Source organism: Marmota flaviventris, chromosome 2, assembly GCF_047511675.1.
Source record: "Marmota flaviventris isolate mMarFla1 chromosome 2, mMarFla1.hap1, whole genome shotgun sequence".
In the NCBI taxonomy this organism is placed as follows: Eukaryota; Metazoa; Chordata; class Mammalia; order Rodentia; family Sciuridae; genus Marmota; species Marmota flaviventris.
Window position 1 is genome coordinate 137,647,879 of NC_092499.1, and position 26,330 is coordinate 137,674,208.

The 26,330-nt window shown below is 48.1% G+C and overlaps 1 protein-coding gene across 1 annotated transcript in view; it reads left to right on the forward strand.

The window, feature by feature from the left end:
• Positions 1–23,820, forward strand: part of Rhcg (Rh family C glycoprotein) — a 120,850-nt gene extending 97,030 nt beyond the window's left edge. The window contains exons 15-17 of the mRNA XM_027955459.2: positions 12,448–12,666; positions 13,201–13,378; positions 23,635–23,820. Coding sequence (XP_027811260.2) covers positions 12,448–12,666; positions 13,201–13,378; positions 23,635–23,820 — 583 coding nt within the window. The remainder of the gene's footprint in view (positions 1–12,447; positions 12,667–13,200; positions 13,379–23,634) is intronic.
• The last annotated feature ends 2,510 nt before the right edge of the window (positions 23,821–26,330 follow it).

A 26,330-nucleotide genomic window follows, 5' to 3' on the forward strand; every position in this document is an offset into this window, starting at 1 on the left:
ATGGGTCAACCTAATAGGAAAGTGGTTCTAAGAATGAGGGTAATTGCTCTTTTTGTTTTTAAAATTTGCTTGTTGTTATTATTTTGAGATAGGGTCTTGCTATGTTTCCCAGGCTAACCTCAACTCCTGGGCTCAAGTGATCCTCTTGACTCAGCCTCCAGAGTAGCTGGGACTAAAGGCCTGTCACCAAGCCCAGTTTTCATTTTATAATGTCTTCCCCAAACTAAGTTTTCTTCTTCCAAAAGAAGAAAAAAATAACAGTAATCCAAGACCCAAATCTGGCTTGGACTATCCATCTGTAGTTATATCAATACATTGCACAGAGAAATCAGAAATGCTGCTAGAAAGAACTGTGAACACACACTTGTGGTCCAAAGGTGACCCACCTTTGGACTCTTGCCATAGTGCTCCTCCTTCTCTTTTCTCTGTCTTCTGAATCTGGAAAAGAGAGAGGGCACATGAGAGGGAGAAGAGAATAGGGAGAAGGACAATCTTGCACTGGCTCCTCTAGCTCAGGAGTCTATGCACCACTGCCTCGTGACTGAAGCACATGCTGTCAACTGGTTGCCACAGTTAAATCCAAAGCCAATCTATGTGCACGTGTCATTCATTCCGTGAACCATGGACAGGAGGTCTCAGCAAGGGAAATAGAAAAGAGCTAAGCTACCTTGTGTAGGGAAGGCTCACTGGTAGCCAGCATCTGGACACTCATTTGTTTCACTGCTCATTGTCACAGAATCCAAGAATATATATATTGTCTTTCTGGAAGTCACCCTCACTAGACTCTGTGGGGTTTCCCAGAGAAGAAAAGGTCAAAGGTTTCAGAAGCAGAGTCTAGACTACTATGTCTTCCTACTTGCTTCTCACCTGCTTACAGTCTGTTCCATGTATGTTCATCTTGCCCACGGATAGAAGCTGATCAGTCCATAATGAAGCTGAGGGAAGGACAATTCCCTCAGATTCTCTTTTTGGCTAAAAATCTGTGGTTCCTTTCAAAGGTCTGGAACCACTTTCCATGCAGCCAGAAGTGATGCCTTAACCAATGCTATGTAATGATGTCCAAGTGTTTTATCTTACTAACACACACATATCAACCTCAACAATGAAACCATCAAAGTAGTAATAATAGTACTACTAGTGGTAGTAGTAGTAATGGTAACAAACCCATTTACCCTTCCTGCTCCTGTAAGGCAAGTAATAAAGTAGCAGACCCAGCGTTGGGGCTTTAGAACTGGTAGATTCATTTGCAGGACTGCGCCCCAACCCACGGACTACATGGAAAACTCTAAAACTCCAGTTGTGTGGACAGAAGGCAGCTGGGGGCCTACTATTGCCAACTTATGTGCAGGCCTGCTTACAAAGAATTGTACTAGAGTCCAGCCTGAATAGAACTGGGGTAAAATTCTAGTCTTGGTTTTCCAAACAGCATCTGATTTCTTCTAAGGAGGAGAAACCTTCAGTGTATGAATCCTTCCAAAGGTGATTTATTATCTGATTGTATTTTAGATGTTTTCTACCTGTCTCACACATAAATCTCATTAGGTTACTGATATTCTGATTCTTAAGATCAAAGTTGGGCAGAGATGTAGCTCAGTGGTAAGGTGCTTACCAAGCATGTGTGAGGTCCTAGGTTTAATCCCCAGGGGGAAAAAGTTTTTAAATGAAGAAAGGGAAAGTATATAGAATTGGCAAGATCTAGAGAATTAAAGTTTTAGCTGAAGCTAAGCAACAGTGTAAGGTCACAATGGGAAGAGCATGAAATGGCCTCTGACCCTGTTCTCCCAGGCTCTTGGGGCATGAAGAGGGGCAGGGAAGGCAAGAAGTCCACAAACTGATGATAACTGTCACACCCCCAGTGCCTGCTAACCCATCCTGTTCTGGATGAATATATGAAATTCTATATTACAGCTAAAGTGCTGGACCAGGGACTGTGGTTTCCTCCTCTGTGTCCCTAAGGCTTTGCCTGACACATAATGTGCAGTCAATAAACGTTGAATGAATAAATGAGTGTGGTAGAAAAAATACAATGTGGCATGGGAAGACTTCCAATTCTTAAGCTCCATGGTTGTCTTGCAAACTGGGAAATGGCTCTCTGGCCCAGTCTGGACCTACTGTCCAGGCCAAGAGCCATGAGGTGACAGGCCTAAGGTGGGTGTGCCTACTCAGCTCCAGCTGACTTGAGTGGCTTAAGGCCTGGCAACCTCCATGCCCACCCATCTTGCACATGATGACTGATTCCCTTAGTTGTCTCCCTACCTTGTCATTCTCAGTCTCAACCATCTGACCTGATATTCTGCACCTAAATCTCAGAAGCAGTCCAGCAGGTCTCCTCCCTGGCCCTCTACCCTGACATCTGAACCTGGTCAGACGTCTGAACTCTGGTCATGGTGTTTTCCTCCCAGTGGAGATCCTCTGTCCCGCTCTCTTGACAATGTGGAAGATCTTAGTAGATATAGGGAGTCAAACTGATGCCTCCACCTTAACTCCTAGGGCCTGAATCAAAACAATCTACCCCTGAATCTATGCATCCCACTAGTTTCTCTGTTCCTAGAGAGTAGAGAGCAGGTCAAGGCTTCTATCTGTACCAGAGTTTACCGATGGTCAGTAAACTGAGCTGGGTCCCTTGCCCACTCACTTCCAGGGCCTTTACTCTATGACACACCAGTGAGATAGAGAATTCAAACTGGTGGTTCTTTCATTTTAGGGGGAAGGGGCAGTGCTAGAGATCAAACCCAGTGTCTTAACTATTCTAGGCAAATGTCCACTGAGCCAGATTCCTAACCCAAAGTGATATTTCTTGAGTGCTACAAGGTAAGTATTACTATCCCTAACTTTGCTCAAACTGGCTCAGAAAGGAGAAATAGTGTGCCCATGGGTTCTCAGATAGGCCAGAGAGACCCCAGAGCCTGTCGCCCTTTGAACAACACTACCTCTGCTTCACACTCCTGTGATCTCTGAGTCCGTGACTCAACAACAGAAAAGAGTGGACTAAAATGGGATACAGGAAGATGTAAGCTCAAAGGGCAAGGGTGGCTGTAAACTTCAAATTCCCTTTTTTACTTTCCCTCTCCCCAGCAGTTGTCAAAGAAATGATGTACCTTCAGAGCACTGGCCACCTCTCCTGACCCAGAGAGACAGCAGGTACTGTGCTGCCAAACTGGGCAAATAAAAAGAGGCCTGGCATTCTCTGCTGAAGTACAAGACAAGATGGGACAGGGACCACTTTTCCTCCTCCAGAGGACAGTGGGTGCTACCTCAGGGGGCAGAGCATTGCAGAAAATAAAGGCCAAGCTCCCCCTGAGAAGCCCTACTCCATTGGCATCATAGACAGGCTGGCAGACTTGGGCCTCCCCGTATTTTACAAAGTAAGGTGCAACAAGGCTAGAGTGCACACCGACGATGAGGAGACGGGTCAGGACTGGGTGGAATGCTTCCTACCCCTCCAATACCTTGCCAAGGCTCCCTGGAACGCAGCACTGAACTTTCCCATCTGGATTCTCTAGATATACTGCCACCCTGAAGTAAGAGATACTGTAGAGGCACTTTCTAGCAACCGAGTGAACTCATGCTGCTTCCCAAAGCCTCTGGGAAATAAGGACCCATTGAGACCTAAAATGCCCTCCTACCTAAGAACTATAGCTTTTGAGACATACCCCATGCAAAACACCCAAATGACACTGGCTTAGAAAAGTACAGAACCTAGATTATATTTACAACTCTTTCTTCTCCCCAAGAGCCAAGTCTCAAAGAAGACACATATGCAAAGTGTTAGCACAGAGCAAAGGTTCTCAGGAAAGAGACCCTATAACCATCATCATGACTCATCATGCTCTCCTGGCTGCCAATTCCTCACCTCTTGTAAGGAGCCTGCTTTTCAAAGATTCATGAATTACTGGAGCTAAAAGACCCTTAACCCAGTCCAAGGTGTCCCAGGCAGGAAATGAACTTCTGGGTGGGGCAGGAGGCAAGACCGGCCCCACAGCCTGGAGTGCTTTGAGTTCTGAAGGCTGAGTGAGGCCCCTCTGCCCAGTATCTCCCCAGAAAAATCTCTCTGAAAACCTGAGGCCTGGCAGGGAGCCAGGACAGGAGGCCTCTCCAAGAAGATTCTGGCTCTAAGCCAAGGTGCATCCCAGAAGCTCCAGTTCACACTGAACAGCAGAAGCTGAGGGAGGAGGGGCAGCCAGGAGAGAGCCAGCCAGGAACCCTCCAGCCAAAGGAAAGCTGCTGGCTGAAAGGGGGTTTGTCATGAACCTGGATGCACTTCCCTAGGGCTCCTGCACATCTGGGTGCCTGTAAAATTGCTGTTGGGTTTGTGGAGGAGCCATCTTATCACCTATTACTGCACCCATTCAAACCCCATTGGGGCATAGCTAAGCCTTCATTCAAAGGCTTTTCTGGGGGTTACTCACTGGCTCTTTTACCCCTACCCTAAATGCTGAAAAACACTCTGTTGCCTGCAGATTCAGGCCATAACTTCTGCCTCCAAGGACTAGGGGGTAATCCCTATTTAGAAAGCTGTCAAAAGCCTACCAACCAAGAAAAGCCCAGTACCAGATGAATTCTCAGCCAAGTTCTACAAGACTTTCAAAGAAGAATTAATACCAATACTCCTCAAAGTATTCTATGAAATAGAAAAGGAGGGAATCCTTCCAAACTCATTCTATGAGGCTAATATCACCCTGATACCAAAACCAGACAAAGACACATCAAGGAAAGAAAACTTCAGACCAACATCCCTGATGAACATAGACACAAAAATTCTCAATAAAATTCTGACAAATAGCATACAAAAACATATTTGAAAGATAGTGCACCATGATCAAGTGGGACTCATCCCAGGGATGCAGGCTGGTTCAACATATGGAAATCAATAAATGTAATTCATCATATTAATAGACTTAAAAACAAGAATCATATGATCATCTCAAAAGATGCAGAAAAAACATTTGACAAAATACAGCACACCTCTATGTTCAAAAAAATAGAAAAACTAGGGATAGTAGGAACATACCTCAACATTGTAAAAGCTATATATGCTAAACCAAGGCCAGCATCATCCTAATTGGAGAAAAGGTGAAAGCATTCCCGCTAAAAACTGGAACAAGGGTGTCCTCTTTCACCACTTCTATTCAACATCATCCTTGAAACTCTAGCCAGAGCAATTAGACAAAAGAAAAAAATTCAAGGAATACAAATAGGTAAAGAAGAACTCAAACTATCACTATTTGCTAAAGACATGATTCTATATCTAGAAGATCCAAAAAATTCCACCAGAAAACTTCTAGAACTAATAAATGAATTTGGTAAAGTAGCAGAATATAAAATCAGCATCCATAAATCAAATGCATTCCTATACATCAGCAATGAATCCACTGAAAGAGAAATTAGGAAAACTACTCCATTCACAATAGCCTCAAAAAAACAATCACCTGGGAATAAAAAGAGGTAAAAGACCTCTACAATGAAAACTACAGAACACTAAAGAAAGAAATTGAAGAAAACCTCAGAAGATGGAAAGATCTCCCATGCTCCTGGATAGGCAGAACTAATTTTGTCAAAATGGCCATACTAACAAAAGCATTATACAGACTTAATGCAATTCTTATTAAAGTCCCAATGACTTGGGCTGGGGACATAGCTCAGTTGGTAGAGTGCTTGCCTTGCATGCACAAGGCCCTGGGTTCAATCCCCAACACCACACACACACACACACACACACACACACACACACACACACAAATCCCAATGACATTCTTCATAGAAATAGAAAAAAGCAATAAAGAAATTTATTTGGAAAAATAAAAGACCCAGAATAGCTAAAGCAATCCTTAGCAAGACAAGTGAAACAGGTGGCATCACAATACCAGACCTTAAACTATACTACAGAGCTATAGTAACAAAAACAGCATGGTACTGACACCAAAATAGACTTGTAGACTAATGGTACAGAATAGAAGACACAGAGACAAACCCACATAAATAATGTTATCTCATACTAGACAAGGGTGCCAAAAACATTCACTGGAGAAAAGATAGCCTATTCAACAAATGGTGCTGGCAAAACTGGAAATCCATATGTAGCAAAATGAAATTAAACCTCTATCTCTCACCCTGCACAAAAATCAACTCAAAGTAGATCAAAGACTTAGGCACTAGAACAGAGACCCTGCACCTAATAGAAGAAAAAATAGGCCCAAATCTTCACCATGTCGGCCTAAAATCTGATTTCCTTAACATGACTCCTAAAGTGCAAGAAATAAAATCAAGAATCAATAAATGGGATGGAGGGGCTGGGGTTGTGGCTCAACAGTAGAGTACTCGCCTAGCACGTGCGAGGCCCTGAGTTCCATCCTCAGCACCATATAAGAATAAATAAATAAAGGTATTGTGTCCAACTACAACTAAAAAATAAATACTTAAAAAAATAAAATAAATGGAATGGATTCAAATTAAAAAGTTTCTTCTCAGCAAAGGAAACAATAACATGAGGAGAGAGCCTACAGATTGGGAGAAAATATTTACCACATGTATCTCCGATAAAGCATTAATCTCTAGGATATATAAAGAACTCAAAAAACTTAACACCAAATAAACAAATAACCCAATCAATAAATGGGCTAAGATACTGAACAGATAAATCACAGAAGAAGAAATACAATACAATTGATCAACAAATATATAAAAAGTGTTCAATATCTCTAGCAGTTAAAAAAATGCAAATCAAAACTACTCTAAGATTGCATCTCACTCCTGTCAGAATGGCAATCATCAATAATATAGGTAACAATAAATGTTGTTATGTGTGGTGAAAAGGGTACACTCATATATTGCTAGTAGGACTGCAAATTGGTGCAACCACTATGGAAAGCATTATGGAGATTCCTCAGAAAACTGGGAATGGAACCACCATTTGCCCCACCTATCCCACTCCTTGGTTTATACCCAAAGGACTTAAAATCAGAATACTATAGTGATGCAGCCACATCAATGCTTATAGCAGCTCAGTTCACAATAGCTAGACTATGGAACCAATCTCAATAGATGAATGGATAAATAAAATATGATATATATATATATATTACACTCAATGGAATATTACTCAGCTTTAAAGAAAGTGAAATTATGGCATTTGCCAGTAAATGGTTGGAGAATATCATGCTAAGTGAAATAAGCCAATCCCACAAAACCAAAGGCTGAATGTTTTCTTTAATATGCAGATGCTAATTCACAATAAGGTGGGGGGGGCACTAGGGAAGAACAGCATTACCTTAGATTAGGTAGAGGGAAGGGGAAGTGGGGATAGGAAAGATAGTAGAATGAAACAGACATTATTACTGTATATGTATATATGTAACTACATGACCAATGAGTCAGCAACCTGTACACTCCAAAAAATGAGAAATTATATTCCATCTATGTATGATATATTAAAGTGCATAAATACAAAATAAATGAATAAAAATAAATGTGTGTTGCTTTAAAAAAAAAAAAAAAAAAGACTGTTCTAGGCACTCCAAAAGGCCCCTGGGGCCTAAGGCTTTTTACCTGCCACCACCCTGGCTTTTCCATGGCCCTTTATGCACAGACCTCTCTGTGGACAGAGGTATATGACTTTAAATATTCTAGAACCTTCATTAAATGGTAAGAGAGGTAACCTAATCAGTGGATTAATCCACTGATATGAATTAGATGAATTGTAGGCAGGTATGGTGTGGCTGGAGGAGGTGGATCACTGAGGCTATGCTTTTGAATTTATATTATGTCCATGGAGAGAAGAGCACTCTCTCTCCTTCCTTGTGCCATGTCTTGAGCTACTTTTCTCCATTACAGTCTTTCTGATGTTCTGCTTCACCTAGGGCCAGAGAAAAAGAGCTGGATATCTATGGACTAAGAACTTTGTAACCATGAGTGCCAAATAAACTTTTTCTCCTCCAAAAAAAAAAAAAATAAATAAATGGTAAGAGAGGGCTGAGATATAGGTTAGTGGTAGAACACCTGCCCAACATATGTGAGGCCCTGAGTGTGATCCCCAGCATACGAAGGGGGTGGGGAAATGAAAATGAAGAAGAAATATGTAAGCCCCCAACCCATAATGGAAATTAAATATAGGGGTGCAGTATCACTGAACCACATCTATAGACCTTGCTAAGAGACAAAGTCTTGGTAAGTTGCCCAAGCTAATCTCAAACTTGTGATCGCGCCTCAGCTTCCCTATAGCTAGAATTATAACCATGCCTCACTGCACCCAGCTGAAATGGGTAATTTTAATAATATATCTTACTTAACCCAATATTATCATTTCAGTAAGTTGCATGACTACATTTCATGAGATCAACAGCACATATATGATGGACATCAAATAGACAGCACTGATCTCTCTCCAGCAACCTCTCCCATTTTCAGATGAGGCCTTGGCCCAAGCATCTATGGAATTGGGACCAGGATAGAAAGGGAAGCCCTAGACTCCGTCCCTGCCACTGGGTCCATCAGCCTTTCCTTTCAGCCTCTAAATGCACAGCCATTGCCTATGACACATAATTTTATGATCAATCAAATTCAGGGATACCGCAACATAAACTTAAGTGAAATAACCCAAAAGCCGGGTACAGTGGTGCCACCTGTAATCCCAGAGGCTTGGGAGACTGAGGCAGGAGGATCACAAATTCAAAGCCAGTCTCAGCAACTCAGCAAGGCCCTATCTAAATAAAACATAGAAAAAGGCTGAGGATAAAAAACAACAACAACAACAGAAAGGAGGAGTAGAAATGGATATACTTGACATTGCAAGGCTGAGGGACAAAGACATCAGAAAGGAACAGGAGGGAGGCGCTCTGGGAGAACTCTGCATTGAACCCAAGTCTTATTGAGGACCTCTGTTTGTGTCATCTCTGCTCAGGGCCACCTGGCTTCCATGGCCTGTAAATACCCACGTTCCAGCACTGGGGTCTGGTGGAACTATCCACAAAAGCTCCTCTCTGCTTTAGAAGGCAAGAACAAGTCGTGCATTTACCCAGTGTCTCTAGTCTTCTTACTCTGAGTCGCCATGCCAACACACAGTCATAATTACCGAGGAACACGTCAATAGTGGCAGCATTGACAAAGACACTATATCAGGGCCTGTGAGCTAAGCAAGGTCAGGCTCCTTGCAGCCCCTCAGCTTCCTGCCCACTTCCTTTATTCCACTCTGATCCATCTCTTTCCGTTCATTCTTTCTCTCCCACCCAGATGGTCTCTGATTATATTTTCTCTTCAGAAAAAAGGACTACAGCTCAGCATATAAAACACTTTTATAGCAATCAGGAGACAGGTTCTCCTTTGAGTCCTGATTTTAACTTGTGGGAAAAGTCATTTTAACATCCAGGCCTCAGTTTTTTTCTGTGAATGGGGAGAATTATATAGACATTGCCTATTCAGCAAGTGGAGGCATGCATTTAATAAATCTTCTAAAATTCAGGGGCTGCTAAGTATCATCTAGTCATTTCTGAGAGTATATGATCAACACCAGAGGTACCAGAAGCTCAAGGAAACAAAAGAAGGTCCTGATCAGAGGGGAACTTCCCAGAAACAGTAGGGTTCGTATCACACCCCAGGAAGGGTGAAAATCTTAGAAAAGCAGTCAGGAGGGGCTGAATGGTAGATTCTATCAGATTATGAAAAGATGAGTGAGATGGATGAAAACTATCAAGCTGACAAGGATCCTGAGGCCCCCAGTGAGAAACAGGACATGCACCCATTTAAAATGAGAGATCTGAAAAAGAAGGCAGACAGCCATCACTGGAGCCCTGCACAAGAGCGCCCCAATTTCAGAACACCCAGTGCACCAACATCTGAACTTACAAAGGAGATAAATTGGAGGCTGATGATTAGCATCACAAAAATGATTATTCCCTTTGTAAAAGGCTTCACTGCAGGACTGCTTTAAATAGTGCATTTAAACCATGATCTGATTTGCTAAATTCGATTTATACACATCTACTGACTAAGCTGGCGTGCGGCTGTATTTACATGTCTTCCCTTGGCACAGAGGAGGGGAGAAGCCAGCCATTATTTGGGGCCTTTAATCCTTGTAGACAGTAACTAATCTGGGGAGCTGAACCCTGTTTTTCTCCCACAGTTGGAGCTTTGTCTGCAAACTGGACCCTGTTCTCCACCACTCCACTTTTCCCATGCAGACCCTGTTCAAAGAGGACTCAGAATTTGGCCAGGATCTGTTGGAGCTTTTATAGAAACAGGGGTGCCCCTCCCCACTCCCAGAAGTGAATCTCTTTCTTGTGCTGGTATCCAAAGAATTTAGTCTGTCACAGAGCCATTAAATCTATTTAGTACCTACAATAATCAAGGTGTTCAAATGCTACCTTTTTGGAGCCATGGAAATTTACTAATATGAGCCACATTCTGTGATTTGTATTTAAGCCCTGGGAATCCAACTTGGATAGGTACAGAAATGAGGCTGGCTCTCTACCCAAGGGGGACAAAAGAATGGATCTGTCAGCTCTCATGGCAACTGTACCAATGCAATGGGGAAATCATCTTTGGTTCACCTAAAGGATTTGTAGGTTTCACTGAAAAGCTGGTCCCCTGAGACAAATGATCCTTTTCTGTGAGGTCCAATAACATGATAGAGCAGTCAGGAGTCAGAATCATAGTCCAAAGGGGAACTACACTACTGGCTCACACCATTTGCCAAAGAGAGAGAGACAGACAAACATCTAGGAAATTGATAGACTCAGGAATCCAAAATTCAAAAAACAAAGAACCCCCCCCCCCCGAAAACTGAAGTAAGGCCTTTAGCTCTACCTTCACCCTCATTTCAGGAAGACAGGTTTAGCTTCAATCATTTATCAAATATTTACAAATACCCACAATGAGAATCCCAGACCAGCGTTAGGAACTGGGGGGGGGGGGTGGAGATCAAGACAGCTTCCAGGTCTTCTAAGGAATTTATAGTAGAGATGAGAGTGGTCACCTTCACTGTGCCATGGTTAAATGATCTCCCTGTTGAGAAGCCCACTAAAGCATGGTCAGGAGAGAATGGGGACTGGACTGGGAGTCAGGATCTCTGGTCCTAGTTCTTGCTCTAGCTAATTCATGACCTTGGGGAAAGTCATTCAACCTCTCTGGGTCTGGTTCCCCATCTGTGACACGTACAGGTGACCTACATAATTGTGGAGCTTTTAATTTTATGTAAATATTATGCAGGAAAGATGTTCACCTCTGTAAATTCCTGATGAACTTCCTTTTCTGAGCAAGACTATAAACCATCATGTTTTCTTTGTCTTGGCTGCCAGGAAGCTCAGAACAAACACAATTTCAATCACTAAATTTACTTTAGGTCAGGACTTCAAGCTACAAGGTTGTGGGATGGTAAGAGGAGAGCCCTCATGTGTGAGGTATGGTTGAGTGGACTTGGATTCAGGAGAGGCTTGATGCTTGTTTGAAAGATGACATCACAGGGTGATAAATCCCTGCATTTTTGTGTATGCATGCATGTGCAGAGGCTGAGGTTAAAGCCTCTGGAGGACAGAACTCAATAAAGACAAACTAATCTTGAAGTTTCTTGGTCAGTCTGCACAGATTGCACATGTGTGGGACTTGCTGTAGGGCATCCATGGGTCAAGTGGGGTGGCTCAAAAGCCAGTCATTGTGGGCTGGGGTTGTAGCTCCGTGGTAGAGCGCTTGCATAGCATGTATGGGGCACTGGGTTTGATCCTCAGCACGACATAAAAATAAATAAAAAATTGTGCCCATCTACAATTAAAATATCTTTTTAAAAAAAGACAGTTATTGTACTTAAATTATTCTCCCAGGTGGAATGCAGGCACAGGAGCAGAAGAACCAAATTGACCCTGGGCTGAGGTTTGGAGGTTGCCAGTTCAAAGACGCTGCACCACGGCAGCAGCCCCACCACCTTCATCCGCTTTTCACCCACAGCCCACTCAGGACAGTGAAAATGGGGCCTCCAGGCAGGTCCCCAGCACCAGCTACACCCTCACAAACATTCTGCTCTCCTTGTCTCCATCATCACCAGAAGCGCGGAGGGCAGCCACAGCCGGCTTGCCACTTCCGAACTTTTAGTTTCAAGAAAATGCGGACATTCCTTACATATATAATTCATCGGAAATAATGCCCGAAGCGCTCGCAGCTTCAGACTCTATCCAAAACACAGCCCTCTTTCGTAGCGAGCCCCTCTGGCATGGTGCGCCGCTCGGGACCTTTGGCTGCTGGGAAGGCTGTTCCCAGGCGGTGCACTGTGGCGGGGTAAGGTAGCCTGGTGTCCTAGCCTCCTGCCCAAGCAGCCCTGACAAGCACCGCTGTCGCGAGGATGCAAACGTGGGACAGGGAAGCGGCAACGGAGAGTCCGGGAGGGAGGTGGGAGAGAGGACAGCGAGCGTTCGTTCTCGAGGCCTCCGGGTTAATTAATACCGGGAGGCTCTGCCCGGCTAACAGCGACAAGGGCCCTGCCCGGCCAGGCACTCTCGCCCCGTGCCGCCTCCGAGGGCCGCGGCTGGGCAACGCGAGGAGGGCTCTGCGGGCCCGGCAGAGCCGCGACCCACCTCGTGCCCACGCAGCCATCTTGCGGCCGCTACTAGCTCTCAAAATGGCCTCCCGGGCCCGCCGCGCGCCCGGCGAACTGCAGCGCACCGCGAGGGACGCAGCCGAGGGCCAGTGAGCCCCGGCCGTTTGTTTTGCGGTCCGCAGCGGGCAGGGCGCTGCGGCCTACCTGGACCCACACAGCTGTGGGTGCTTCTGCTTCCAAAGGCCGCAGCCCCAAGGAGTTCTCTCGGGTGATCGAGGTGTGAATGCTTAGAACGGATTCTTTACTTAGGCTCTGGCCACAGCGGGTGCGGCTTCCGAGTTGGTGCCTGACACCCTCTTTTCTGCGGCCCCGAGAGTGCGAAAGGCGTAGGTCCTGGCCCCTAGTCACTCAGAGGCCAGCCGACCCCGGGGCAGCCGGGCGTAGGCAGCCGCACTGTTCCCAGCCGAGGCTCTGGCGACTGAGAAGTCGGAGAAGCCGCCTCGGAGGCCAGAAACATCAGAATGCACTTGGTGCCTACTGTGTGCTGTGCGCCGTGCTCAAAAGCCAGCAGGTGTGTTATTAAAAGCCTTTTCACAGGTTGCCTTGGGGGAAGACCTTGGATCTTCTGGGCCTAGGGAGGAGGAGAGTCGATCCAGGTGAAAACACAGTCGCTCTGCCAACAGGATCCTGGGATCTCCCAACGTCCCAACTCGCAGGCCGGCTGTTGGAGACACCGCAAGGCAGAACGGCGGTGCAGGCAGCCAGCTGCTCCTCCCACACCCTGGCTCCGGCCACTCACCTCTCCTCGCCCGCGCGCCCTCCTACGAGCGGGTGCTGACGGCGAGTTCGTGCCGGCTAAGAGTGAGCCGAGCGCAGGCGGGAACCGCGCGGGGGCAGGAGGCACCTGCAGGCGAGTAACTGTAAAACAGAGCAGAGACATCAGGCGCCTCCCACGCCCACCCAGAAGCGCGCCTGGGTCCATTTGGAGGTGCCCTCGTGGTCTGGTGGCGTTGGCTTGACGGTGGGGACACACGTGTCCTCCAGGTCACGAGCACCCAGGGAGACTTCCGCGTGCTCTCCGCGCCTCAACTATATCCGCCCAGGACAGGGGAGGGAAACCAGGGTGAGTACCAGACGCAGGTTCCGTCTGCGCTCAGAGTGTGCACGTGTGCCGCTTTGACCCGCCCGCGGACAGAAGGGACCCTCTGCTCGCTCGGAGATGGAGCTTCGGAAATGGAGGAATGTAAGCTAGGACACCTACATGCTCCAGGGACACAGAGCATCGCTGAGAGCCTGCCCGCGACCATACCAGAATAACCCTTGCTTCTCCCATCGCCCCCACTTGAGAGTCCTGAGACAAGGAACAGCCAGATCAGGGACCGCAGGCCTTTTTCCGGAAGGACACTGTTAATAATTCCATAACTCCTATGCAGAACTAACGTGGGCCTCCTGGCGGCCATCCCAGCCCCAGCACTCTAAGTCAGTCAGTCCAGATCTTGGTCCCTTCAAATCTCTAAAGACACTTATAGGTTCCCTGGCCAGTCAGACAAGCTCAGAACTTTATACCTGTCCCTACCCACCTCCACTGGGTGCTTGCTTCTCGAGGTCCTGATTCTTTTGATTATGGCACCCAGCAGAAATGTCCAGCGCTGGGAGAGGTAAGCAGCTGTAGCCTCTGTGACATCTTTGGGCATTTATTGGGGCTTTCACTCTGCCTCCCTGCAGTGGGTGGAGTTTTGAATTTCAGGTCCTGACACTATGTGCACCCCTTGCCATCTGAGCTATCATTTGATCAATGCCCACTGCATGCTGGGGATTTTATTTGTATATTTTACTTAAATCTCACTTGATTCTTGGAGATACCAATCCCTCTTTCAGCAAGAGAAGCAAATGTGACTTTTAAAGGACACACTGAGTTGTAAAGGATGAGCATGTGAAACAGCCCTGCCTTATAGGTGCGGGCATTCCTCCCCGACCCCCAACTGCTGCCCTTCTGGGTTGTAGAATGTGAATTTAGCTTATTAATTAGTTCCTGGGTGATACTGCATCTTCCACCCTAGTGCCTCAAATCAGGAATTGTCACTCCCAGTGGCAGAAAAGAATCACACCAGCAAGCCAGTCCTCCTTCCCTCCCCATGATCAGGGAATTTCTACAATCCTCTTGAGTTCCATTCCTCTTCAGCATAGATCCAGAACCTTAGGAACCCAGAGAAGCCCCACCCTGGCCAACAATCCACTCCTGATTTTTAAAATCCCAGTCTATACAATCAAAGAAACGGGTGACCTGTATTATTATTATTAGGATTATCCAAGCAGGAGAGAATGAGATGAGATGCATGGGCAGGAAGGGCTTGATATTTTTATACACAACCCCAAGGGAGACCTGAGGGGATTCAAAAGCTAAAAAGAGCATTCAAGGACACGCCCCTCTCTCTATTTCCCTGCACATCCAGGCAAGAAGCTGTAGCTCTCCCAGGCTCCATTCTGAAAGGTGCTTTTTCTATAAATGATATTAATGTGGCATTAATATTTCTTTTTTTTCCAATGACATCTCTATAAGAGATAGCCTCCATATAAAATGATTATGTCCATTGGACCTGAGGTGAAATTAATAAAAAGCAAAAGTAAAAATATAGGCTTTTCAGAAGAGGGCTAGGTTCACAACCCCCACTAGCAGCCTAAGACAGCAAAGATGGAAGCTGTAGGGTGAGATGGGATGGGAGACATCAGGAAGGGGAGTGACAGTGGGGACAAAGGTCTGCAGAAGCCACATTCTCCAGAAAGCAGAGGGGAGAGAGGTCTTTTACAAAATAATTCCAGGTTGGTTTAAGATCAGCCTACCCAGGAGGGTGGCCATCCTGTCCAAACTTCCTTCCAACTTGCAATCCAACTCTACCCCATCCAGAGAGAAAGCCCAAGAAATGCCACCTATACATTTCTGCAAAACACACAGTACCAAGGTTTGACCAGAGTCAGAAGAGAGCAGTTCTGTTCACAGCACCCACTAACTCATGGGGGGAACAAAAAGTAGGTTGCAGGCTGGGGAAGGGGAGTGAAGCTGACCAGTGAGGGGCTCCAGTGCCTGCACAGATGGAAGAAGAAAGGAAGTTCTAATTAGCACAAAGCCAGCACCTTCCATTAATAGCTCACCAGCAGCTCCTGGATGCCGCTGAAGGCAGCCAAGTTGGAATGTGTGAGGCTCACCTGTCCCCTGCTCATTAGCAGACCTGGGTGAGAACAGGGTTCTCCGGCAGGAAGCCCAGCCCAACCGGCTCCCCTCCCCCAAAACCTAATTACAGGTTCGACTTCTGGGCCCATCTTGGGGAGAGTGTTTAACCCAAGTCCAGTGCTCCTGGACACGGGGCTCAGCTAATCGTCCAAGGTCTGGTTCCCTCCAGACTTGACATAAAATTGTTTTAAAAGTGCTGGCATACATTCCATTTTTTGAACCTCTAGGTAAGTAAAACTAAACTCCAATAAGAGACATAAGAAGGGGAGCAGACAGAGGTTGACTGGGAAGAAGCAGGAGAGAAGTTTCTGGAGAGAAGGAAATGCTATCTTAGATGTTGGTAACATGGATGTAAATCCATTTGTCAGAACCCATAGAATTGTACACCTGTAGTCTATTTCTAGATGAAACTGTACCTCTAAGAATACCGTATGTATGTACTGAGTATGACTATGGGTTTGTATATCACACATATCTATATACAAACGTGTCGGCCCCAACTGATCTCTCCATAGCCTGTGATCTCGTTGATGTGAAGGCTCACACCCTTTTCAAGGGTCACAGTGGAGAAGGGGGCCAGAGCAGATGGGGAAATAGAGCTGTGCACATCTCACAACACACTGCCTTGGCTAGCTGAGTGGGGAGGAGGAACGTCTGAATTGAATCAATTAGCTGAAGAAAACTTCAGAAAAGAAGTAAAGCCCTTCATAAAAACAAAGCCCACTCCTTAATCCCCAAAGGCAATCCTCTCCCCCATTCCCATGGCCATTCCTCAGTAAACAAAGAAATCCCTCCTTCCACATCCACACCTCAATATTCATTATGAACTGACGTTTGAGGCTGCATTCCAGCCTCCCAGAGTGCCCTAATGACTGGAAACCCAAAGGCAAATGAGTGAGGGCTCTCTCTCTCCCTCCCTCTCTCTTACTCCCCCCCCCCTTCTCTCTTCACATCTTCCTTTGCCCTTTACAGCAGTCTGTTCTTTCCTTCTCTCTTCTTTCTTTCAAATTAGTGAATAAAGCAAACCCAATAGCAAGCAATTCAAAGCAAAGACATCACTAACTCTACTTTGTTCATTTATTTTGACAAGTGCAGTTTAATTTTAATTATTTATGATAATACTTCATAGTAGAGGAGTAAATGTGCCGGGGTATATTTGGTAACATTAATGAAGTCTGCCTAATAGGAACCTTCACTCCAGCACCCCGCCTGGAGAGCGGATGCTGGAGAAGTGGGGTGAGACCACTGGTCTGTGGTAGAATTTGCAATTTTTTGTGGGGGGCGGGGGGGGAACTTAATGGGTCTGAGAATTAGCGAAGGGAAAATTAACCCGATTCTAGGGAAGAAGGAATACAAAAGCCCATGATAGTAAGCCCATGATTGTGTGTTGATGTGGATTGTGTATTTAAACACCAAAAGAGCAGGCTTGGTGATAAGGAGGCCAGGCATGCACACATGCCACGTGCATGTTTACATAGGAGTCCTGAATGTGCAAATCAGCAAAGGCCCAAAGAAATTAGGCTCTGGGCAATTAAAAATTGAAATAAAAATAGAAAATTGGATACAAAAAGTTGTGTATCTCTTCCAAGTACCTTTTTCCTACTTATACGCTTCAAGTGGGCAAAAAGGGAAAAAAATCTGGAAGATAATAAAAAAAGGTAGGCAGTTTCTATAGCTGGTGGTTACATTGGAATTATTCCCTCAACACAATGGACCATGAAACACAAGGTCTCAGTTGATGTGACGTCAATTTAAGTGGGGCTGGGGCTAGGGATACAGCTCAGTGGTAGAGAACTTGCCTAAAACGTGATAGGTCCTGGATTGGATCCCCAGCACTTCAAAAATAAATAAGGTTTATTTTTATAGCTTTCCCCACTTTATTAATATAAGTCCATAATTCTGTACATAGACTATATACATACACACAAGAATTGGTATATTATTTACATTACTGCATAATCGTTTGGTTCAAACGATCTCTTGTACCTCAATATTTGTGCCATAAAGCATTTACATTAAAACAATCTAGAATAATAGATTTAAATCCTAATACAATCAATGATTGAGTTTTGAGGCTGTAAAGAAATGTTTGACCATTTATTAAAAACAAAAATACCAAGTATCACATCCATGTCTGCTCATGCTTGGGGCAATTAAAGGACATTTCAAAAGACAAAAGTGAGTTTTCTTTTGTTTGTTTTTTCCTTTCCTCCTTGCCCCATACTGGGTACTGGGGCTAGAACCCAGGAGTATTTTACCACTGAGCTGCATCCCCAGCCCTTTTATTTTTTATTTTGAGATAGGGTCTCCCTAAGTTGCTGAGGTTGTCCTCAAACTTGTGATCCTCATGCCTCAGCCTTCCAAGTAGATGGGATTACAGGCCAGAGGTGAGTTTTCCTGGGACCAACTGCACTACCTAACTCAGGATGGATTTGAGGAACTATAAATATTAACTTTGCCCTTTCCGTTTTTTTTTTTTTTTTTTTCTTTTTCTGGATGAAAAAGAGCCTCTTCCACAATTAAGGTGCTCCAAAGGCTAAGAGGAGAGGGCTCTTTTCTTGGCATAGGCACATGTGTGAGGTTAGTAACAAATGTCCAGAATTTGCCAACCCGTAAGGTGCCTCATAACTCTCTACTCTCCAAGTAGAAAGGTGTCTTGGCCAGTAGAGCAGCATCATCAGCCCAAAGCACCTGGTTCCCAGCTTTCTCACCGGCCCCAAGCTCTTCCAAACCTTTTCCTTAAAGCCGTGGCCTGGCTCTGGCGTGGGAAAGGCGGTTTGGAGCTTTTCACAAATTCAGTATCCCCTTGAACCAAAACCAATTAGCCTGGCCCAAGGTCCTGTCATTGAGGCCCTGGCCCTCTTTTCAAACCCCTGCAGCTCAATTGCGGTGAGGGGCTGGCCAGTGAATGCCCCGACCACTTAAAGTGGTGCTTAAGCCGGACCAGGCTGGAAGGAAGGAGCCAGCACTATAGGAGCTGCAGCAGCCCATTCTCAGAGCCACTGACCAAGGTTTTGTTCCAGCCACAGCCCCCACCCTGGCTCTATTTTTAACAACCCTCCCCTCCTCTCTGATTCCCAGCTGTCTGGAGGAGAAATGAAAAGCTGGCTCTAGGAAGCTGCAAGACACCCAAACTTGGCTGTCCTGGATAGAAAAAAAAAAAAAAAGAAAAGAAAAAAATCTCGAGATTTTGAGTCCTGCCCCCACAGATCTTCTCCTCCCTATCCAGAAAGAAGGATCTCTCACAATGATAGAGCACCCACTGTATACTTGATGCTTTCCATGGATGAGCCTCTACAGCAACCCATCTTCTGCATAAGACTCAAAGGAAGTGACTTACCCAAAATCACAAGACTTAAGTAAGGCACTTTGGGGTAAGATTCTGGGGACTCCTGAACAGCGGTCTTTTAGGAAAAGAGATACAGACGAAGGCGACAGATAGACCAAGATGGGTCTCCGACCAACATGAGAAAGACTAAGAAGAAAAGAACTCATCCTCAGAGAAAGAAAAACTTATGGAAAAGCCGCTCCAGAACAAACCCATCCTTTCTACGGCCCTGTCCTCACCAGTCATTTCCCCCCATTTGACCCCACTGACTGACCCTAGGCAGAATGCGTTGGAGGAAGTTGAGGTGCCAAAGACTTACTTCAATCCACCTGGCCCCACCTTCCCTTCACACCCTAGCAGGTGCAGTGTAGACTCGCCCTCTGAGATGGGTAGCACTGCCAGGGCGCCCTGGCCGTCGCCATGGTGACGCGCATCCCACCCTAGGCCAGAGCTGATTGGTCACTATATCTTGGCTGACGAGTGTGTGGGGGTGGGGTGGGGGGACGCTTAAGTCAGGATGGGATGGGGGGCAGAGACACCCCACCACACACGCGCGCGGTAGAAGCCAAGGGGGAAAGGAAGGCTATTAAAATGGCGCCGCGGCCTCCAAAGGGCTGCTGCACTGGGTGCGCATACCCGGGTTGGAGAAATCCCAGCGGTTTTCTTGACCGCGTCGCCTCCCCTGGGCCCTGGAGGGCGCATAAATGCCTCCAGGGCTATCCTGGGTTCACGATTGGGCGCCCCCCTCCCGTTCTGGACCAGGGCGCCCTGGCCTGCACACCCCAGGGGCCCGGGCCCGCCCGCCGCACGTTCGGGCCGGGCGAGCGCAGCGCAGCGGATTAGCCCAGAGCCCACAGACCCGAGGGCCCCGGCCCGCGCGTTTGGAGGTGTGAGGGCGGGGCGGGGCGGCGGCCGTGCCTCTAATCCCAGCGCTGCGTGTGGGAGCGGCCGGATCAGGGAATTAGCGCTGTAACTTCGGATTAGTAACGCTCGCTAAATGAGCGCCTAATTCCGACCCTTCATGCTTTTCAGCGTCGCGGTTGGGTCCTGGGAGGCCTCCTGGCCTGGCTCCCTCCGCATTTCTGGTCCCATTTTCCCCAGGAGGTCGGACTGCGGTGGTGGAGAACTCCCTGACCAGTCTAGATCAGGCCTCTGGTCGCCACAACCTCCTCTCCAGCGGTCCTCACTGATACCAGCTTTCCATTGGCCGCAGCAGAGGCCCATCTGGTCCTACAGCGTTGAGACTTCATGGACCAGGGAGGAGGAAGCCCTCGATGCTTCACCTACAGCGGTGGCTGCCCTGATCCTTGCCCTGCCAGTGGCCTACTGTGCGACGTTTGGCAAGCCACTGGGCCTTCTTGAAAAGCTCGGTATTTCTAGGTGTAAAATGAAGGGGTTGGATAATGAGCATCTTTGAGATCTCAACCAATTCTGGCTTCCAAGCGGTAGTTTCACCTGCGTTCTCAGGATCCCCAAAGCCTTTTCGGATGGAGTAGTGCAAACCGGAGATAAAAGTGATTTCCAAATTTGGGGAGCCAGTGGCCAGAGGAAGCACCGGAATGGAGGTGAGGAAAGGTTGAGGAGGCTGGTGGCCCTCCTGGCTTCAGCAAGCCAGAGAGGTCAATGAACAAGGTGCCTATTTTGAGTATGTACCTTGGGCTTCAAGTATTCAGAGGGGATCTGAAAATTGCTCTATTAGGGGTGAATATTCATACCCCAGTCCAAAATTGGTGGTGGTGGAGGGGGGGAATGGCCCCTCTGAAGGCCTTTTTTGGTAAGTCTGCTGTGGGATCTGTTAGATTAGGATTCATTCCTATGCTTGCCCTCCTCGCCCAGGTGTTCCTATCCTTTCCCTAAAACGGGAGGTTTGCTTCAGCTGATTTTTGTAGAAAGCGGGGGGGGAAAAAACACTGAATTCTCCCAGGCTCAGATTCCTCCATTGGACCCCCAGCTGGGGTTCAGGCCTGCCCAGAAAGCAGGAAAACCTGTTATTTTAAAAACAGTCATCTGAACTGTGTAGACACAGTTGTGAGGCTGCAAAGCCACCCAAGCTTCTGAAGGACTGGAGTAGAGATAAGAGGAGGGAAAGATCCAAGCTCCAGGGTCTAGGGTTTGCCCAAGCCCCAGCCTGGGCCATGAGAGATGCAGGCCTAGAGCTCAGGACAAGCTGGTGGGAAGTGCTGCTCTGGTTTCCTTCGAAATGAGGTCACCATCAGCGCATAGGCTCCCAGGTGTGCTGGGAAGGGAGGGCCTGCCCAAGGGATGCTGCCCAGGGCCTTGTGGGTCCCCAAACACTGAAACATGCTAGTCACCCTTTGATAGCCTCTAGCCAGAAAAAGAGATTGGCCTTTCAAAATGAGGATGGGAGTACAACAGGGCTCATGAAAACCTTCTCTGTGATTATTTCTGAGGAGGAAAACTGGCCACAGAGGTAGGAAAGCAACTGACTTTCCTTGTCTTATCTTTTGTTTTGTTTTTATTTTTATTTTATTGGCAGTAGTTGGCACAAACACCCAGTTTGAAATTCTAAAAGCAATAGTGAAATGTTTCCCTCCACCATCTACCTCAGCCACACAGTTCCCATCCCAGAGTCAATGGGGTTCCCTTTCTGAACCGTTTGAATTTTCACATTTTACACAAGTAAACTTTTTTTTTTTCAATAAAAAGTCGAGAAGGGGAAACTAGAAAAAGATTTCTATGATTATAAGGAGGCTGGGCAGGTTCTGGGTAGGGGCTAGGAGAAAACCAACCTTATAAATAACTGAGGGAAAGGTTCTGGGGAATGAAGTGGGCCAAGATGGAAATAAGGTAACCTTTGGCCCAGCTTTGCACTTGTGAACTGTGTGACCCTGGAGGAGTCTACTCTGACCCCCAGATCTGTTTCCCCATGTATACAAGAGAAAGGAGGTAGAAGGTCAGGTCTGAGTAGTGGCTCAAGTCCCTCCCAGCTTGTCTGTCATAGTGCTCACACACCCAGACTGCCAAGCCCTCCAGTAGACCAATCCTACTTTGTATCCTTTCTTCTCTGTAACCTGGCAAGGGTCCATAGCTGGGTCTACATGCACTAGTGGGGGAGCCCAGGTGTTTTCCCAAGCTGCAGGAGTCTAAGCTTCAGGAAGAGTCAAGGGAGGAGAGTGTCAGGGAGGAGAATGACCTGAAGGTAGATAGGACTCTCAATAGGTCCCTAATGCTGTGTGGGGCAGGGACCCCCATGCATCAAGCAGGCACATCTCACTCTACGTGCCCAGCTAAGAGGGGCCAGAGCCTGAGTGGCCGGTGTACAGCATTAGGTTGCCATGGGAACGGAATTCAGATTTCCCCCAATTGCTTTTTTATTTGCTAGACATTGTAATACATCTTATGTTGCCACATCTTGGGGCAGGGAGGAGGGGCTCGGGACAGAGCCTGCCTGCACCTTAACCACTTGGGGAAGTTAGGGAGGTGCCAGCCGCAGCAGCTCTGCCAGGCTGTCATAGAGGTAGCGCGGGACCAGGCTGGGTCCCTCCGCCCACCCGCGGGCGCTTGGTTTGTATTCCGGGCAGGGCCGGTCGGTTGGGGAGGGAGGCCCCCGCCTCTCGCCTCGGCCCCTTGCCATTGAGCGCACTCCCCGCCAGTTCTGCTTCGCTTCACGCTGCACACAGACCCCCCAACTGCACACAAAGGCAGCTGCCAGAGCCGGTGAAAAGTGATCAAATTATCAAGAACTTGACCTCACTGAGGGGCGAAGCTCCAGCAACCCCCCAGCCGTATGCTAATGGTTCTCAGGGGCTGACTCGTCGAATAATTCGATAAAGGCCGCATTGTTAGCAGCAGGGCAGCCCCCTGCCCACCCCTTCACTCCCCCCACCCCACCCCCTACGGGCTGCTGTCTTCTCTCACTGCATTTGCATCCCAAAATCCCCGTCCGAAGCTCCGGGCGCGGATTGTTCCTGCCTGATTTATGGGGTGAAGGCGAAGGCTGGCGCCTTCCCCGCCAGCGACCCCTCTGCAACCCCAGACCCCTCCCTTCCCCCAGCCCGCTCCACTTTGGGGTTCCAGCTCTGGCGCTGGGGGCTGGGACTTAGGGACAGAGAAAAAGGAGTGGGGAGAAAGCTGGCAAGTTGCTCCAGGGTACGAAAAGTGTTCCTGGAGAGCCAAGGTCGGATACCTGGTCGGGGCGCCGCCGCTCCGTCGGGCTCGAGTCTGCTGGGCTGGCTCTGGGCTCCTCTTGGCTCCTCCGGCTCGTGCGGGCTGGGTCGGCCGGGCGGGCGGCCGATCACAAGCAGAAGTTGTGAGAGTCATTTCTACTTTCGGTTATCTAGCTTTATGACGGCTCTGTGGCACTCATACAGCTAGATAACCAAAGAGAGAAACGGGCCTCCCATTGCCACCGCCACTGCCGCGCTGTGGGCCCCACGTGCCACCGCCGCCCGGGCGCGGGGGCCTGAGCGGGAGCAGCTCCAGGAGCCCGGAGCGCACGCGGAGAGCCAGAAGGGACGGACAGACACATAGACATACTGACTCCCCATCCGAGGCCGACAACCCCCGCCCAGATCCCTTCTTCCCTCGCGCTCGCTGCAGGTTCCTCCCCGAGTCCACATTTCGTGCGTCCGCTCGCCGGCGCCCGCGGCTGGCTCAGACGGCATCCGGGGGCGAACGGAGGGCACCCGCGAGGCGCGCTTCGGCAGCCTCGGGCGCCCTGACCGCCCCCAGCGCACTGGACTGCCAGCCCTCCTCTCGCAGGCTAATCGCCCCGCGGGGAAGTGACGTCAGTCCAGGGATCGGCCAATCACAGGCTCCCATTCAAATCCCAGCCCCCTTCCCGCGCTTGGCACCACCCTGCCTTACAATGGCCTCGGCGTTCACGGCTTCCGCGCCCCGAGGCTAAGGGAGCACCCGCTCTGCTCTCAGAAGCTTTAGGGCTGAGCTCCTGGGTGCGCACTATCTGGCCTTTCTTCCAAGCATTTCTGCCTTCTTCCAAAGCTTGAGGAAACTGGCAGCCAACACAGGGCATCAAAATTAGGGAGCCAAGTGTGCTTGGATGAAGAGATTTAGGAATGCTCCTCGTGGGGCGTAGTGAAGGTCTTTCCAGGGCAACGAAGTGCGCGCTTTGGGGAGGGAGGCCCCCGCCTCTCGCCGGAGCCATTTCACCTTTAACTTATCTATTACGCTCCCCCCTGCCCAACACTTAGCAGTAGATCCAGCTCACACGATGGATACTGAGATAGAGGAGAGATTAAATGTCCTGGTGTCTTGGGGTCAGTGTCCCACCATAGCACCTGGCTCGCAAAAATCCTTGAGCCATGCTACACACGGACCTCGCCCTGGCCCTCAGTACCAAACTGCTGAGTCCCTCCAATCTCGCTATTAGTAGGTATGGCTAAGTGTGTAGTGCAGAATATGCACCACGCTTGGACAATGTCCTAGCTCCTGATTAAATTCATATTCCACGAAAAATAAAAACATAAAGCATGCCTCTGCCATCCTTCTCTGGCTCTCAGCACACATCTGGCCCATTCACTACAGGTGTAGCAACAGAGCAAAAGGAGTGTCACCTTGGATCTCCCAGAACCACCTCAGAACTGAACCTAGAAATAGAACTGGTAGCCCCATAGCAGTCTTTCAGATGTAAGTGGCCTAGGAGTGACCCTTCTTGTTCACCCCATCCACCACTCCCTTCCTCCCTGCTGCTGTGGCTATCCTCCACATTGGGCCTGCAGATTCACATCCACCTGCCAGCCATTCCCAAGAGCAAAATATTAAATGTGAAAAATGTAACACCTGTGCTCTCAAATGACCCCAGAAAATCTGAAGGCCAAGAGCTAGGGAGATAGATATTCAGCAGTGGAATAAACTGGATTCCTGGATTCCAGCAATTAATACAGGGAAGCCCAGAGACTCCTGCTGCAGCAGTATCCCCAGGAGCACAGCAGGCTTGGATTATGGTGCCCATATGAATCTATTTTAATGGGACATGGGACGCTGGACCACTCTTCAGCCAGGCAAATCCTTGCATGATGGGTTTGAAGAGGCTGAAAGTGGGTGGTTTGGAAAGGATTTCATGATTTTTCTAAACATCCCTTTTCTTCTGTATTCTCTCTTAAAAAATGACACATCTGGATTTTGTCAAGTTCCAGATTTTGTCAAACACCTCTTTCTTCATCGCTTGTTTCAGATTTGTTCTATTTTCGTCCTGACCCTAAATCCAGGGCAGGCTGCATCCTGCTCCTATCCCAGCCAACTTGTAACCAACCCAGCCTAGCATTTACATGCTTTCCTCCAAATCCCATTTTGCAGACACATCCTTTTCTCCAGAAGTCGAGCCAGGGCCAGACAGAGCTGAAGCAATAGAGAAACAGAGAGGCCAACCAAATGCCCTGCTCAGGAAGAAAACCTCCTGAATTTGGGCCTGAGATAGTTAATATCAAAGGATTTCCATAATTGGGAGATGCCCCTTGATTCCCCTCCTCCTGCAGCTCTAGGAATCCACACCCTCTTCCTTTCTAGATGTGTGTGTGTGTGTGTGTGTGTGTGCGCGCGCGCGCGCACACGCGCGCCCGCGGCTCACACACGTGTGGGCGGCCTTCTGAGCCCTAGTCCTTCTAGGCCACCCTGGGGTGGGGCTGCAGAGGTGGGAAGGGGTGATGAAGCTCAGTTCACCTGAGAGAGAGGGAAAGGAGGGGGAGTTGGAGGGAAAGAGAAAAGAGGAACGAGCCCCCTTGGAATGTGATTTAAGTAAGATGCTGCACAAAATGGCTCCTCAGCGAGGCTCACAGTAACAGCGGGCGCGGAGGCCCGGCCTGCAAGCCTAGGGCTGGTTAGGGCTCTGGGAGAAAGATTAAAAGCTCAATTTGGATTCAGTTTAGATGTGGGAGACCACTGTCCTTAGAGCCACATCTCAGCGGCTTTTTTGGGAAACCAAGTCTCTTGATGGGGAGTGAAGGAGGCCAGCTAGCTCCCACACTCTGTTTAAGTGGAACCTGTCCTGGAATCAGTGACCCCCTCTACCTCCACCTTCCAGTACCCAGGTATCTTAGCCCTATTCTCAGGAAGGAGGCCAGAGTGAGACCAGGCCTCGAGGTCATAGGCTACAGAAAAGGCTGTTCTGGTGGTTCAGGGCAGGTGTACTTTCCATGGGCTGGCGGCTAGCAGCCAGCATCCATGCACAGCTTAACAGGGGCCTGGGAAGCCATCCAGGTGGATACTGGGCAGAAGCACATTGTGTTGGGTTGGCATTGCAAGCTGAAGACAGCAGGCAGCTGGGCAGGCCAATTCCA